Source organism: Labrus bergylta, chromosome 6 (assembly GCF_963930695.1).
Source record: "Labrus bergylta chromosome 6, fLabBer1.1, whole genome shotgun sequence".
NCBI lineage: Eukaryota > Metazoa > Chordata > Actinopteri > Labriformes > Labridae > Labrus > Labrus bergylta.
This window is the reverse complement of record NC_089200.1, coordinates 27,837,795-27,855,745: the sequence shown is the minus strand read 5'-3', so window position 1 is coordinate 27,855,745 and position 17,951 is coordinate 27,837,795. Positions and strand designations below refer to the sequence as shown.

Genomic DNA, 17,951 nt, shown 5'->3' with positions numbered 1-17,951 from the left:
GGCATCAAATGTGTTTATTAACTTCCAAAAATGTGTGAATCATTGAAGTGCGTAACACATAACCCACGTCATGATGCCACACAGTTCAAGGTAATTGTCTGGACTTCCCCTAAAGTGAAGTGAGCTGGTAATGCCAGCACTCTGTTTTACTGTAAGTGCAGCGAGGGCACTGACTGCCATGAAACAGCGTGAGAGGAATGTGGAGGGGTGGGGAGAGTCTGGCTGGTGTCTCTAAGGGGCTGTTGGGCCTCCCGACTGTCTGCCGCGCCTGCCCTGCTATCCTGGGACAGGAAAGAGGGAAGAGCTGGAGACGGACACATGGTGCTAAACGCTGTACCTCCTTTCCTTCTGACACCATGACAAAGAGGATAAAAATGGTTCTGACACAATAAGGGTCATTTCCTTCATCACCTATTCTGTATTATATCCCTTTTTTTAAGGAAACCATTAGTTACAAGGAAAGGCTAATTTAAGGTTTGCGTTGATCAACTGCAAGACATTTAAAAACCACATGTGGATGTGCAGACCCCACAGGAGTGAAAACCTCAGCGGCAAATTAAGCCAAAGTGCTGTTGCCAAAAGCTGGGGTTCCTCAAATGGCGACTTAGTGCTGGTTACAAAACTGAGTCCCTCACCATAGACCCGGTGTTAAGATTTCCTACTTTGCTGAAGAAATAAACGTGTTTACTTGTACGGAAAATGCTGATGGTTTCTTGGCTAATTTTGCTATTTGAGAAAGCTTTGCAAAGTTTTTTTCTTATTCAGTACAATTGTGCGTACTAAATCAAACCTTACGCATGGAACTGATGCAGACATTTCTGCAGGTTTGGTGCCTTTTGAAGTTGTTCTCATATAAATACAGAATATATCGAATTAAATATAATAATGCGAAAATGGATGCCTTGTACACACACATTATCTTTCAAGCTTAAATATAATAAAATGTATTGCTGTGCAGTTAACTACCGACAAACGTAGTGTAAGCATTTTTTTTTTATTGTGAAATTCTTACATTAAATTACTGAAAGGATGGAAGGTGTTGTTTCCGAGTTCATCATAGCTGGCTTGTTAGCTTGTTCCTTGATTGTCATACAAATATTTATTTGTGATGGACCTTGCATGGTGAAGACTATTGTTGTCGATGCCTTGTGCAATAACACCTGACTATAGGCATGAGAAGATAAGTTGAGGATTTCTGTTTGTTAGTTTTATATCAGCCATTGACATTCCTACCAAGATGTGAGCAAACAGTGAATTTTCTAAGGGGCAAGGGTCTCTTTGCTTTTTTCATTCAAATAACTTTGGTCAGCTACCACCACAAATAGAATCTGATTCTGTGTGACTAGTTGTTATCTAGTTAGCCAGCAACATCACTTAGACTTTGGCATTTACAGTATATCTCTGATAAATTAGCTTCTGCTAAACCCTCATTCCTCTCCAGTTCCAACCTCTGGAGGAATTCGGTCACTTCAGACTTCTAAAAACCAACATGGCGATGACAAAAATGCTGAACTGGGTGAAGTCACAGTTGTGAAATTAAAGTTTTGTACGCAGTCGATGTTCTTACCACGTCACTGGCACTCGAGAAGTCGTTGTTGAGCAAGCTTTCAAGAGCCATCCAGCGGACGGGTCGATTCTCATTATCCCCCAAACAGTGGTAATCCATAGGAAATAGGTCCCGGGCAAGGGCGTTGTCAGTGATCTTTACTTGCATGTTGTCATCAATGCTGTCAAAGGGAAGGCGGGAGGGAGGACAACAGAGAGTAGTTGGCGTCTTTATCTTAGAGTAATTAAATACCAAACAAAATCACCTGAAGGCAACACGGAAGAACTGAGGATGAATGACGTTAGCTTCGAGGCGGGTCAGGGACACTTACACACAGTTCCTGGCAGCGAGGTCTTTGTGGATGACCTCTCTGCGAGCCAGGTAGCTCATTCCACATGCAATCTGTATGGCCATGTAAACCAAGTCCTGTTGAGAAATCGCCTGAGAGGAAATGAGGGAGAGAGAAAGTAAGACAATGTGCACTTAAGGACCTGACAGAGGAAAAACACAAAAATGGAAAAAGGGAGGGAGTGTGGACAGAAAGCAAAGCTGACGTGACTTTATTGAAGTGAAATTGGCCTTCTGTGTCAAATTGTTCTTATTTCCTTTGAGCTGGGACAATGTCAACTATGGGTCAAATATGGGAGTTACATTCACAGAGACTATTTCAGTCTTTACATGAAGGTGAAAGGCAAGTCAACTGGAAAATAACACTTGTTTGGTGCCGCTTTCCAAAAGAAGCTGGTTATATAATCATCATAACGTTAATAATGATGGAAAGTTACAACACTCCAGGTTTGGTAATGTCAGTCTTTTGGTTCTCTGTTTGGATGTTCAGGCCTTTTTGTGAAACATCACTAACCAATTGGTGTATTGCGATGACTTTAGTACAAAGATCCATTGAGCAATAAAGGTTAGGATGTTGGCAACACTGTGCAGACATTTGTGGTTTCACATGAAATGTTGCATAGAATTGGGAACAGACAAACTTATTTTCTGCAAGATGAAGCGTTTTAATTTTAGTTTCCTCTGTTATCCTGTAGCATCTTAATATAGTTAGATTTTATGAGCACACAATTAGATAGGTAAGCACACACAACTTAAAAAAGTTACTTCAGAGTGTGATTGTAAACATGGTAAGCAGTACAGATCCTCAACTTGGTCATTAGGAGCATGTTTACATGCTGGCATTAATATCTGGGTTATAGCACCATAGTGCCTACAACAGCTTCAAAGAGCCAACATGGCAGTAGACTGTTGAGCTGAATTTACCTTTTGTAGTAAGAATCGAAAATATTAGTTGAGAAAATTCCCACGTACACCCCCCACCAGTTGGGACAACACATTGGGAAATCGCAGAAACCTACCCACTTATCTTGTCTTGTGTATGTTATATTATGCGAAAGCATAGTGGACAAAGTTTAATGTTGGGAAAGTTGATATTTTACACATGTATAGCATATTCATTTTTTGATTAAATTTAACTTGTAATATGGTTTTAGGTTGTAAATGTTAGTTGCTGTCCAGGCTGCTCCAGATTACTAGTGAGCACAAAAACACAAAACATATTTTCTGTAGAGTCCAAGTGGTTTCCTCTCTGAATCTGGAATTCAGTCTTAGACAAACATCCCAACAAAGCATTAAATGTAAATTACATTTATCCATCAGTGCACTACGGTCACTTTATTTATCTCATTTTTACCGTTACAGTTATATTGTATATATTAGTTCTGTTGTTCCATTATTCACCATGCACCTTAATAACTTATCATTGAGTATTTGCCTACTTGCACATAGCTCTGTATATATATATTTATTTCTCGTTTACTGCACATAGTTCTGTTTACATCTGTTAGTCTGATCACTGTCCACTTATATCTACTATTTTATAATTTGTACTTTTAAGTTAAGTTTAAGCTTTAAGTTGTATTTAAATTGACACTTTATATTTAGGTTAAAATGTTTCGTTTACTTGCACTGTTGTTAATTTACTGCTGTGTGCCTTTGAATTGCCCCCCGGGGACAAATAAAGTTTTTTGAATTTAATTGAATTACAGTATAAATCTTACAGAGAAACTTGAATCAAACTTGTAGAAGAAAAATTAACTTGTATGGCATGCTTCCCTTTCTTAGAAGGTTGGAGCGAGAGTGTGTCTTTAAACACAGTTGTTTGTTTTGTGCTCGGAGCCCCTGAAGGACTTGAAGACAATGGTTCAGACAGCAGGTGTGTCTGAGAAAAGTCTGCACACTGAGCAAAGAAAAGACCCCTGACTGGTAACAAAGTGAGACAGCTCCAGTAGTGTACACAAACATTCTGTGTTGCTAAAAAGACTGCTTTTTCTTCTTACTGCATCAAATGTAAATGTGTATTTTCCCTCTGAACTCATAAGCAGAACAGGCCCTGGCTCGGACACAAATGGGAAAATTTAGGGTTGTTCAATTGTACTTGACAGTGGACAGTGTGATAGATCCTCAAGTAATCGATCCCAGTACCCAGGAAAAGCAAGCCTTGGCAATCAATGAACACAGATAAGAACATTTTACAGTAATCACCTCTGCGACTGATACACATTGGCCCTCACTTATCAATCTGGTGTAGAAACCAGCGCAGATTTGGGTGTAGAAATCATCGTACGACAGAGTCCACGTAGGACCTATGAAACGTGCGTATCTGGCTGATCACGGCGTGCCGAACTTTGCGTGGAAATGACCGTACACCCATTTTTCTGCCGTACGTACGTTTGATAAGTGAGGGCCAATGGGTGTATCAGGTGGACGACAGATCCATCAGGTTCTCTGTTTCCATCATGCTCACTAACTTTAACAAGTGGTTCTTAGTGGAATTATGACAACTGTGGAAAAGGTCAAGTCCAAACCCTGTTTGTTCTACATTCAAAACCAGATGTTCACTTTCAGTCAACACTGCAGTATTGTGCTTTCCTCAGAGTGCAATCTTCCCCGTACTGATGCATTTATGATTTATAGCCCAATGTTTATTGCACCAGCACAATTTAATGACTAAGTCCTTGTCTTGTCCGACTGCCAGACTACATAATGAGATTGCTGTGAACGTAGGTGCTGATGCGTAAACCTGAAACTTTACAAAGCAGGTTTGATTCATGTGGACAGGCTGCAAGCTTCGTCTTGTGTTCGCTACATCTGTATTTTGGGCTTGATTGATTGGTTGGATCTGTGATGTGGCTCTGCCAAGCGCATCAAAGACTCCCTGAGGTTAACCTGTACAAAAGGCTGATTGTCTTTACATAGCGAATCTCTGCCTTGAGCATCGGCTTCAAGACTATATCAACAGTCTTTGTACTAAAAGTGTAAACAGGAGTTACTGGTAGGTGTTTTGTGGTGTTGATTGCTGCAAACACACAAAACGTTCTTTCAGGCTCAGATGGAATCTGACTTCTCTTCCAATTTGGGGGATTTATTTTAATAACCTACTAAATGTCTCAATACAATTCCACACATAGCTTGCACTGAGGCTTTTATCTTAATGGTTTAATAAGTGACTCCTGTGTCTAGCTGCCAAGTTGAAGCCTCACCTGTGGGTTGTTAGCCTCAGCTAGCTTGCACTGTCGCAGGAACAGCTTGAGATTCCCCCAAGCCATGAAGGGCAAAAGCACCATGGGCTTCTCCCCCTCTTCTGTGCACACATGACTTATAGGCAACAGGTTTCTGCGGGAACAGGAACAGTGTGTTACACAACATCTATACAGTTAATGTACATTGTGTTGAAAGTTGATGAATCTACATGCATATAGGATTCACCTCAAGACCATTTCCAAACGGCAAAAGAGGAAGTCAAAACATTTCTTTTCAAATTGCTGACTTCAAAAATAAGAAAGGGGAAGATGTGGGCAACCATGACGACAACTTTGTATGTAGAGAGAGTACACTGGAAGTCCAATTTTCTATAAATGATCTCCTGCACTTTTGCACCTTTTTTCTCAAACTAACTTCAACATACTGCACACAGAGTCAATACTGAAACCAACTGTTTCACAGATGTAGGATAAAAGCTGCAATTGCACATCAGAGTAATAAAGAAAACAACATAGACCTATATTGTTGTATAGATAAAGAGCTGTGTTTAATATTCGAGCAGGTGACGATGTAGTGTAGTTTTATCGAATGGGAGCAAATAATACCAAATAGATGTCTTAAAAAGAAGCGGTGACCTGTGTTTGCTTCCACTCACCTATGATGAAGTCCACGAAGCTTGCAGCTTTCAGTCAACATCATGGTCACCTGCACCTCAGACGCATGATCTAAACAGTTTTAAAAGATACAAAAAATCAAGCAAGAAAGTTGAGTCATCTGGAACAAACAAGGGGGACGTGTGCAGTGAAACAACTGCAAAGGTAAGGGTACGTTTCTGCCCTCCCAGACACCAGGTAATGTTTGACTTATTAATGCATTTCCCTTGCCAAGATTTCTCTGCCAACAGTCATTGGTAGTTGGAAACTTAAGAGGAAAACTGACTAGTGCCAAGCTCAGTGTTTTTTAATCTGTGTGTGCAGCTTTGCCATCGTCTGGTTCTTATGGAAAGCAGCATTGTTCCCTACCCCAAAAGGCAAACGAGAAGGAAGTAAAAACTCTAACAAAGCCAAGACTGGCATGAGCATATTGTTCACAGTCTGGTATCCACCACTCCCTAAGTAAACACCAGAAAGAGGACGAAAGGTCAAAAGGCAACAGGCAGACAAAGCTGACACACGCAGCTTACAAAGAACCTGACGGTCCCAAATACAGAGTTCTTTCACTGGCATGCAAACCCTGCAGCATGAGTAAGACATATTATTTATTAACTGTCAAATCTGTGTGAATGATCACTCAATTTAAACCATCTATAGCCATCGACTGAGGCCGTTAGAAAAGCACCTTCTATATCTTATAGACAGTGTTTGGTTAACAATCTCGGGGGGCTTACAAAAGAGAAAAGAATAAATCAAATACTACAACCTGACGACTGAAGTGTTCGCTATGTTTCAGACCAACAACCTCAGTCATCCGTCTTGTGTCATTAGCGTTATACAACCATGTTTTGGTCCAGTGACGTTCATTGAGGATTACAGTGTACGCTTCTTCTTAGAAAACCCACAGCGAGTTGCACATAAATATAAGAGATGGAAATACTTTCAACACACCTGTACTAACAATGCATTCATGTTTTTTTTGACAACTGTGCATTCAGCTCTGTGTTGTAACAAATATGAAGCACTAAGAGTATAAAACTCAGCCCTCTGAAAACTGAAGCCAACTGTTTGCATTTTAGACCTAAAGTTGTTCTAACCATGAGCAGAGGAAGATTTCTCTGGTTGTAAGAAGGCTGATTTAACAAATATAATATTTAATATTTCTTCTTCTCAGCTACTTTAAAATTTCAGTTTACATTTTCCTTTTAAGTTTAAGCACTCAATTACTCTGTTTATAAATACCTCTTAGCGCTTTTATTGTTGGTTAAGAATGGTTCCCTTTTAAATCCAATAGATGAGGAAGCAGAGTATACTTTAGGACATGCCTCAATTGTGATTGATTACCTGCCACCTCATTGACCTTATCAACTTCTTGTTCATTGTTTGGCTGCATTAGAAGACAATCAAATTGGAAGTCATGGCTCTAATATTAAAACAGCCTTTCAGTACGATTACAAATATTCTCCTTCAGGCGTTCACAAAAAAAGTATGTCACTGCTGGGTTAAACGTTTGCATAGTAGTGGCTCTCCTGTTGACCCCAGCCACAAGTTCCTGCTCTGCCTATTGACTTTGTGATGAATCCTGATGATGTCACAGATTTTAATTGCTTTCATTGGCTCAAGAACGGGTTTACAAAAATAACACCTTCATGGATCCATATTCTTTGTTGGTCTTTGTTGGCCTTCTTTACTGTTCAAGAAAACCGCTCCATGGATTTATAGACGTCGTGAGATAGGTGCTCTGAATTGAATTTTCATTTTGAGCCATAAGGGGTTATTTTGCAGCACTATTACCAGACACAATATGGAAGAAATACTGAGCAGCAGCAACCACTCCAGGTGTTTATAATCATTTGATTTTACCAATTGAAGTAGCGTTATTGTACACCGATAATTTAGTGTTTGCTAACCCTGAGCTGAGGTCAAATATAGCAAAAAAAATGTAAACTAAAGGCATTATAATGGTGGACCACAAAACAATATTTAATGTCACATTGGCTACCTCAAATTTTATTTGCAGTCTATGAATTAAGCACATACCTTTCACGGTCTTCACAAAGACCTGCTTTTCTTTACTGGGGTCCTTTTCATCCAGCAGTATGCCGTGGAAGATGCGGCCAAAGGTGCCTGTCAGAGACAAACCACGGGTATTTAGTGACAAAAAAAAGGGCAGGAGACACACAGACAGAGGCTTCACATTCAAAGACCTAAATGTCACCTCACTCACAGGGCACCATGCCTGGCTGATCCGTGGAAAGAGGTGGACAGGCTTTTCAAAATGGGGTTAGGCAGCTTTTGGCTCTTCAGTCACAGACATGAGCCAGAACAAGAAGGATTCACTGAAGCTCAGCAGACCTTTCATCACTCAGACGATTCAGAAAGACGCATGACGTGGAAAGGCAAAGTGAGCATGTTCATCATCTCCTTTGTCTGAACTGTCACCCCATTGCTCCAGGACTTCACAGAGCTAAAATACCATTTAAGCTTCAAGAAGATAAACCATCAACATAAACTTAGAAAAAAATGTAAGGCCTAAGGCCATCTCTGCCTTATGTTTCAACAGGAGAGAAAACGGAGCAAAACAACAGGGTTAGTGTGTAACTGTCTCCCTCCCTCCCTCTCCTTCTCCATCAAGCCTGTCTGGACCTGCTGGCCCTCAAAAACACAATCCAACACGGAGTTCAACTGCCTCGCAGACATGGCCTTGCACTTCTTGTATTTGTTCAATTTTGCTCCTAGCTTTAATATTTCATTTGCATTTGCTCTTGTTGTGTGCATTTGTTGTAGGATCTCATCTATGTGTTACCTGACTGACTGCCTGGTCAGCTTTCTACACACATCATGTAAGACAGGAACATGGATTGCTGCACAAGTACAGATGTTAAGTGTCTTTACCTGGAAATGTCTTACCTTCCTCTACTATGATTAACTTGCTGGCATAGAGTTAGATATGGTGCAACACTATATTTGTGCAATTTAGGCTGTATGACTGAGAGGGCATAACATTCAAAAATGTATTAAAGTAAACTCATCCATCAAAAACAGCATTTTATAAGGCTGAAGCTGTGTATCATGACTTTAGCAGATAGTTCTTAACTGTCATCTTTTAACTCAGTGATTTGCAGCCCTTCGTTACTTTACAAGAATAATATGTAAAATAAAAAAGCATTGATTTAACTGACGCTGTTTTCACATATGCACTCCTGAAAATATCTAGATTATTTCAGGAGGACAGCTCCGGATATTCTCCTGACCTGGCTGTTCACATATGAACCTAACATCTGGAGACTATCCCTGTCAGACGGGAAGGGGGGGGGGGGGGGGGCAGGGGTATCCAGAGGTAAGACGTGACGTAAAAGAATGATGCGGAAGTGACAGAGGAAGCAACAGAGTCTGCAATACAATGCTATAACAAGAATATCTGAATTTATATCATTGCTATGTGTAGTTCAACAGAGTCACAATATCAACCAAAGGGCAGAGAAGATCATACTGACTAACAGAAAACTTAATGCATCCGTCAATTATGTGCAGAGATCGTAGTGGTCTCACATATTAACTCTATGCACTGGAGGTGAATTCTCCAGATTATATCTTGCTGATCACTCAGACTTCCTGTGGAAAGAATACTAGGGGTATGTCGGCTGAAACTCCGCATAAATCCAGAGTGAAACATATGGCTGCTTGCTGTCACACATGCAGTTCCTCCTGCAAATATCAGGAGTTTTCTGAAAGTGTGAAAGCATTTATAACTAATCGATCAGAGAAGGCTGACATGATGATTCTGCAGACCATGGCATGCAGTCGTAATCTAACTAATGAAATATTGTTAATGAAGATGTGGAGACCCCAGGAACAGTAGCTACTTTTGAACACAGAAGCCAATGGGGACAAACAATCAATCAAACAGATATCATAAAGCCTTAACAGTAGACCACAAATTACAATCAGTCTCAATCTTTCAAAGCTCGTCACATCCACAGCTAGCAATGATAATAACAGAATAGGAGATTATCTTTGCAAACATTGAGATGTTTTCAGTCTGGACAGTGGTAGCTTGACGACTCAGCAACGTCTTTTTAAAGCCATGTCATTGGCTAATTAAGAAATGTGTGAATACATCAGATAAAGGGGTCCTGTCACAGCCGGTTTATTGTAAACTAGTATTCAAAAATATTTCAACAGGGAGCACTGCTTCTGCCTTCTGATTCAATATCAGGAGAAATGACAATACAATCAGGTGGCATTTGAGTGGAATCTAAAAAAACAGAACACCCACACTTTCCTCTTCTACTGTGTTTCAGACACCCTTGGGTAACTATTACATCATTCTCACAGCCACACTAAACCCCAGTATGGGCAAATCTCCAGAAAGTGAAGTACAGTCTTGTTCAGCTCCATCACTCCATGACGATGCTGAATCGTGTCCAAGAGCGTCCACAGCTCAAGTGAGAAAGACGGATTGAGCCAAACTGAAGCTCCAATCTTTGTGTTTATCTTTGATATGAAGCCAAAGAGAGAGATTTAAGGGACGTCAGAGTCTTAGGCTTTCTGTCAATGTGTAATATGCCTCTGAAAGAACTTTTTTATGCTGTTTAAGATCCATGGTGAGTTTACACTTCTGCTGATCTGATGAGGAATGCTCACCTATTGCAAGGGGAAAATAAGCTTTTGTGTTTGAGGGTCAACACCTTTTTGTGACATACACATAAAGACATGTATAAAAACAAGAGTAACGCAGGAAAGAAATACGTCCAATTAACGGTTTTAACAAACAAGATCAAAGTGTTTCTGAAGGAGTCTCAACTACAGCTATACATTTTATTAACTAAGTTCTTAAAAGTTAGGTGTCATATTATGCTAAATAAACTATACCAGGTTTTTTCCAACATTAATATGTGTCCTAGTCTGTCTACAAACCCCCAATAATGAGAAAAGTCAATTTTCTCCTGCTACATGTGCTCAAACAGGCTCGTGTTTGTTCTGCCCTCTGAGTCTGACTTTCCACTGTAAACAATCGGGCATGATGCAAGAAAGCCCTAGCCACCTAATGCTGCATTTATGTGCTGCTCGGCTAGTCCAAGTGCCCGGGTTTGGAAGTCGTTCTTCCGACTTCAGTGTGTTCAAGTGATTTCAGATGGAAAGTCGGAATGTTGAAACAACAGCAAAAAAAGATCAGCAAAATGTCACTGTTAAAAGTTATATTTGAGAAGAACGTTGATGTGCAATACGTGGATTAATGAAAAATTTGTTAACATTAACAAAAAATATTTTCCCCCCTATGTGATGACAATTCTGACGTCAAGTTGGGCAACTAATTATTTTCCGAGTTTCCGAGTTGTTGTTCCGACTTGAGCAGGTGTTAATGTACATTTTACAACTCGGAAACTCGTTTTTCCGATGTGTCCGACACCATATGAATGCAGCATGAGCCCTTCTGAGGGGGGTGTGTTCAGACACAGCTCATTTACATTTAAAGCTACAGACACAGAAACAAACTGTTCTGAGCAGGGCTGAAATAGAGGGGTTTATAGACATGATCAAATACAGGATCAGAGTGGATTTTTACCATTAAAGATAGGAAAGAGTGATACAATGTTGGTCATCAAACCTTTACAGCTATGCAATTAAAGCAGCTGCCTTCTTTTACATCTATAAGTTAAGTCATTTTCTGATATCTTTTTAACGTCATATCGTTTGAGGTGTAACTACAGGGTTGGAGGCTCAGGCTACCAAGTCATTTCAAATTGCTCCTATGAATCAGAGAAGTAACACAAAGAAACGTATTAGAACTATTAATCTGAGATGAGAGGCTTTTAAAGAATATTATCTTAGTTAGTAACAGAATAATCTACTGTAAAACACACTAAGGTGCTCTGAAGAACCTGTAGACCTGTTCCTTCAATATCAGCCATGATTATCATCATTTATATACAATATTTACATTCAAGTACCACTGGATGTTTTTAATGAGAACAGCCTTATAATTTAATATCCTGTTAATTTAAATTAGCTGACTTAACACCCAGTATCTGGCTAACTAGGAAACGAGCTTCTATCATATTAGTCCAAATGTAAGAAAGCACTCAGAAAACAACGGGTCCATTGGTGAGTCTTTCGTTAGCTTATTAGAATTGGGAGGCAAAAGAGGCTAATACAGCAAAAGGCAAATTCCAGGTTCATGTTCATGCATTCATGTACTGCTGCTATATGTATTTTATTGTATCTTCATATCTGTAGTGTAAGTTGTTTCTATTTAATTACACTGTAAATGGTAAAAGCCTAATTTAGATGGTATTTCCTGCATCGTGATGAATTCTTTTGAATCAATCTATGACTGTTCTTGCATTATTCAGAGGTGCTAATTATATAACAACTACTATTGGAGCATAATGGTAAAATAAGCCATACATGTCTTTTTTCCAACACTATTGACTGATTGCATCAATCATTTCAAATGTCATTAAAAACATGGCATCAACACTTGTAAATGCATTTCCATACTTTAGTTCTCCAGGGTTGTGTAATAAACATTTGGTAAATGTGTGGAGTCGGGCAGTGTTTTGGTATTTGCTTGGACTGTCTTTATTTGTATCTGTGTTGAATATTTTCTTAGAGCAGTGCATGCTTTGTCTAATTGATGAAGATGATTACTGGTACTTAAATGTATGCATTTTCTCAAATTATGTGTGTTTCGAGCTCTTGGGGCTCCTCTAATGGCCATGATCACAGTATTTGAATTTGTGGTTTTTCATTAGAAAATTCAGATGTTTCTGTAGGATAGAAAAGAGTTTAAAGGACAGAGAGAAAGAAAGAGGTCCAAAGGCAGAAAAGTACCTTCATGTAAGACATCTCGTAGAGTGACTCTCTCTCTTGAGATGGCAATGTCTTTCACTTTGGCTTTAGCCTCCATTAGAGTAACACTCCTCAGGTCATTCTTTTCTATTCGCAGAGATGGATAACCTGTAAGGATGAAAAAACACAGAATCAAAAAGGAGCTGCGTGTAAACAGAACACCTAGAATTTGATTGCCAGGTCTTTTAACCCTGAATAACTCTAGAAAACCTCCTGCGGGACTTCTACTTTGCATCACTTACTTATCCTGACAGAAACACATTTCTTATTCATAGGCAGGTTTTTCACTCAAATACAAAGAATCCTTGTTTGACTTCAAAGAATCATTGCACTTCCAAGAAAAATGATCTGTGAAACATCAAGTAACCTGCACATGTTGCATCAAAGCAACTTCGTATGAAGTCCTGTATTACAGCACGCCCATTGCCTAACCTCCTTTAGCAGTCACCGTCATAAGCCGCTGTTTTAAGCAGCTCATGACATCAGCCGAGTGACACAAAGGTTCCCCACAATTTCAGCACATGCAGTGTTTCCCACACACATCCCACACGATATCTTGGTGGGCCGCCCAAGAAAATGTATGGCCGACCAAGTATACTTCCGACCTGTTTTTATTTAATTTTTCATTTATTCATAAAATTGCTGTGTGCGCGACACAGAGAAAGAGAGAGAGAGAGAGAGAGAGAGAGAGAGAGAGAGAGAGAGAGAGAGAGAGAGAGAGAAAAAGAGAGAGAGAGAGAGGGCTCTCTGGACTTCGCTCCAAGAGAAAGAGAAAGAGAGAAAGAGAAAGTTCACTGTCTGTACATCCCTTTTGCTTATATTAAAACTGAAGCTTCTCATGGATTCGTTTTAAAAATGTTAATATACAGCTGCTTGCTGCTGATTTTGTGCTGAACCCCAATTAATGAAATATCGAGTGGAACTTGATAATGCGAGACGTACTCCTGGTGTTTGTGTCTGTGCGTGGATAAACTGAGCAGATTTAAGTTGTTTGTTGCAAAAACTAAATTAATGTAGAGGGGAAAACACATTTGATATAAATACAAACCTAATATTATAATATACCCTAAGATATTTACTATTTTAAATGTAAACCTGAGTTGTGATTTTCATGAGACTGAAGCAGAGGAAACCATGAGGGTTCAGGGACACTTTAGCAATATGAGGTACTTTGCTTTAATAAAAGGTTTACATCTCTGCAGCAGCAGGTAATCTGAAGAGTGAGTACTAACAAAGTACAGCTCAATGCTGCCCCCTAAATGTCCAACTAAGAATGACATTTGAAAAACAGAGACAACAGGAGCGCTTCTGGTATCCCTCAAACCACCGGTGCTCATGAAGGGAAAACTTCATAAAAAGGGGAGGAGGACTAAAGACCAAAAAACATTCGTATAAATAATCCAGGTCCAGGCACTCAGTATGGTTGATAAATGTAAAAGGCCTTTAATTCAATGGACTAGCATGAAGAAGGCGCAAGCTGATACGCGTTGATGTTTTTTTTTTTTTTTTAATGTTGTAGCACATTGAATTAAAGGCCTTTTATATTTTTCAACCATCCTGAGTGCCTGGACCGGATTATTTACACAAATGTTTTTTGGTCTTTAGTCCTCCACCCCTTTTTAAGAATGACATCTGTTTCACAATAAAAAACAGGGACAATAAGACCTTTAAGATTCAAACAGCCAAGTACATTATCTAAAAACTGGTAATAATAATAATAATAATAAGAACAGTACATATGTTAACTTAGAGGCTACATATTGACTTTGTACTTAAATCAGTAGTGTCTGGTTGTGCATCACTGTTTAGACTTTCACTTTAGAAGGTTCAATGAAAAGTGTATAGATGTCCTGAACTGATATTGTTGTCCAACTCAATATTAAATCATATTTGTATATGAATACTGGCTGCTGTGTATGACCTTTTATAACATGATGTTTTAGTATTTAATAAACATGTAAAAATACTCGACCTTTCTCTACTTGTAACGGCTACTTTGGACTTCCAATAACAGATACATCCGACATTACTTCTGTAATTCTGAAATTATGCAATTATTTAAATGTTTTTCTTCTGATTGTTGTCAAAAATCATGACAATTGTTTTTAAGTAGGCAAATAAATCGTATATATATATCATAATGTTCTCTAACTGTATCAGCAGTAATTGAACCAGCATCTCGGTCACTGTAATGTATTAACACATAGCACAATACAGTACAAGACAAAGGGCGACAGAGGATGTTAATGTAAAGCAGGTGTGACGCATGCAGAAGCATTTTTAAGTATAGAAAGATGAAACCATACTGTTTATACAGTATTTATCAAATCTGAGTAATGTTGACAGACCACACATTATTAAAATGTACATAAAGAGAAAAATAAAAATAGGATTCTGTATCTCAAGCTGCCTCCGGAGCTTCACTGGAACTTACTTTTGGTTTCATGAGGGGGAGCGCCGGGGTTTTGGAAGGAGGAGGCAGCAAGCTGGAGGATGGGTGCAGAACCAGGGTGATTGTCTGATAACAAGAGGAGAAGGGGGAGGAGGGAGTGGAGGGGGGAGAGAGTGAGAAATATGTGATTTAATGGGTAGCTCACTCAAATTACAACATGACTTGAGAGAAAGTATTTTTCAGCTCAAATAAATTAAACATCAAAAAAGTCATGTTTGCAAGTTGGGTGAAGCTGTCCATTAGGAGTTGGGTTAAATAACCGGGGGTGGATGGTGATGTAAATACACACATTCAGCAAAGCATAAAGGAAAAGGAAGTCGCTCAAACATAATGCATACAAGGTGTAGTGTTCGCTGAATCCACAAGGGGGCAATGAAGGCTCATACACTGACAATAAGGAACATCAGCAGCTGGTGTCTGAACCATTGAGATCACTATTTATAAGAAATCAATATTAAAGCCACTTATATCTCAGCAGGGTTGGAATCTCTTCAAAGAAATATCACCCTGAATATTAACAGCTAGCTTTATAACAATCTCACTGACCAGCTGCTGTCAAACTAAGTCTGGAGGATAACTATGAACGGGATGCTTCAGCATGGAAATAAAAAATAAATGTTTCTGGTTGAACTGAAACCTCATCATCTCATTCATTATGTTAAGAGAAAATGTATCGTTTCACTGTAATAAAACTATTGAAAATACTCAGGAGGAGTTTGATGAAGCTCCTGTGTTAGAAACTAAACGGTTCGCCCTGACACTTTGTAAATAAGCATCTCAATATTCATTTATTTATCTCACCGTGTGTGACAAATCTGTTAACTTGCCGTGCAACCACAACCTTTGCAGGCTCTAGCATGTTTTTGTTCCAAACCAAAACATTTTCTAGCACTTAACACCCTCTTGAACAGAAGTTTGTTGTTTTAAACGTCTTTTTTTGTGATAAAATCAACAAAGAAGATTAAAACTTGTTCATTAGTGGTCCTTAGATTTGCTTGCAGACAAATTAAGCACTGATTGAACAAAGCAGGGCTAGCTGTTTCTCCTTGTTTAGTCTTTATACTACGTTAAATTTCTGGGTGCTGGCTGGATACAAGAGTGTAACCAATCCTCTCCTCTCTTCTGATTCTTAGTCAGAAGGAAACATATTTCCTTTCAATATAAAGCTACTGCCCTCAGCCAATTAACTTAGTATTTTAAAAAAAAGACAGGGAACTAGAGAACTGTCAGAGGAAAGTCTGTAAATCTCCTTTGTTTTAACCAATCAAAAACCTAGACAGGACAAACAAGAAGTTTTACAGAAAGACACATTTACCCTGGTTCCAGTCCTGATGCTTATCTAGATTTAAAGACTTCTTACTGAAGCATGATATTTAGAGGACATGAGAGTGGTAACATTTAAACTTGTTAAACAGTCAGAACTCGTATATAATCTGGGTCAGAGGTGGTATTCAGTGTGATGCTTTTAACTGAATAAACCAAAACGTCATATCATTGCCCTGCTAGTTTCGCAGTAATTAAAAGTCAATCCAGTACTGAGAAAGGTTCCTTCAATGCTTAGACTTTGCACTTACTTTAACCTTGTTACAGAGTGTCAGTATTCCCCATCAAGTTCTAAAATTACAACAATTCAGATTAGATCAGTTCTTGCAGGTTCTAATATAAAAGACTGCTTTGTGCTCCTCTAACTGCTGAACAGCTGCTCCGATGCAAAACGCACAGTAAGTACATTTACATGTTGCTCAGACATTAATGGGTCACGAGGGGAGTAGCAACCAAAAGAACATGGAACAACCCTGCAGGAACTCTGTTCTTCATTACACTCTTGTGATAGGAGTTAAGCTAATTAGGTCATTCACAGTCCATTATTGCATTTGGAAAAGCATGTGCATTTGCGGATGCCAGTGTGAGAAGAGAAACAAAACAACCATGGGTGATTAAATCAGGCTGAATGCGCTGGAACGCTTCTAGATGCCGTCTTGTAAATCCACCGACATGCCTCAGATGCGTTCAGAATGATACAATAACTGATGTTTCATCTTGTTTTTTTATAGCCTTTGGGTTAGTAAAATGTCTTACTGGTGACAGGAGCAGCGTTGTTTGGAGTGTCCGCCCTCAGGTACTGTGTGGTCTGAGTGGATGGCTGGGACAGACCCTGTGAGCTTCCACTGTCACTCACACTGAAAATACATCAAGAGAAACAAGAGTGTTTATCCAGAGGCACCTAGACTGAGTAACACCAGCAATTGATAAATCCATTATCCATCCATTCCAAGTGTAATTCATCAGTCATTCCAAGGTTTTCATGACTATAAGTCAATTTCAATGTCAAGATTTAGCGCTAGATCTTGGTTATGTGTAAAACTGATCACTGTCCAAACAAAAACAAACGAACAATAAATCAACATGCAACATGGGCTGTGCCGTTTCATTTACACTTTCAGCGTATAAGGTTTACTTTGCTTCTCTAACATAAAACAATGCTGGACAAACTAAAGAAACAAACCTGTCCTCCATCTCCACTCTCTTCATGCTGTGCAGGTGCAGGATGGCCAGGATAATGGCCACCAAGAAGATGACAATGCAGCACACACTAACACTTATATAGAACACCTGGGTGGAGGTGGTGGGAGCAGTCACTCCATCTACTGATAAAAAAACAAGCCACACATTAGGACGAAGAGAAACTCAGGGGGGTGGGGGGGGGGAATCATTGCACACATTTAATTGTTGTACAGAGTTTCAACAGTGTATGCTTTTATTAAAAGAATCTGAGCAGAAACTTGGAGTATTTCTGTTCAGGCAAATAGATAAAGACATGAGTGAGGGCAGGGAGAAAGTACAAGTGCACCTAAGGCTCAACTTAGCAATAATGGAGGCCTGGAATAGTGGA

At 39.3% G+C, this 17,951-nt stretch overlaps 1 protein-coding gene across 3 annotated transcripts in view; it reads right to left on the bottom strand.

Moving 5' to 3' along the window:
• ryk (receptor like tyrosine kinase) overlaps window positions 1–17,951 on the bottom strand; it is a 40,619-nt gene that overhangs the window by 5,329 nt on the left and 17,339 nt on the right. Inside the window, exons 6-14 of one of the 3 annotated variants that reach the window (XM_020632759.3) lie at window positions 17,565–17,703; window positions 17,138–17,238; window positions 15,041–15,124; window positions 12,589–12,714; window positions 7,792–7,878; window positions 5,754–5,823; window positions 5,098–5,230; window positions 1,878–1,987; window positions 1,568–1,727 (exon numbers count right to left, since the gene is read on the bottom strand). In XM_020632759.3, coding sequence (XP_020488415.2) covers window positions 1,568–1,727; window positions 1,878–1,987; window positions 5,098–5,230; window positions 5,754–5,823; window positions 7,792–7,878; window positions 12,589–12,714; window positions 15,041–15,124; window positions 17,138–17,238; window positions 17,565–17,703 — 1,010 coding nt within the window. Of the gene's footprint in view, window positions 1–1,567; window positions 1,728–1,877; window positions 1,988–5,097; window positions 5,231–5,753; window positions 5,824–7,791; window positions 7,879–12,588; window positions 12,715–15,040; window positions 15,125–17,137; window positions 17,239–17,564; window positions 17,707–17,951 lie in introns of all 3 variants that reach the window. The other 2 variants (XM_020632750.3, XM_029277040.2) reach the window with 2 other exon arrangements.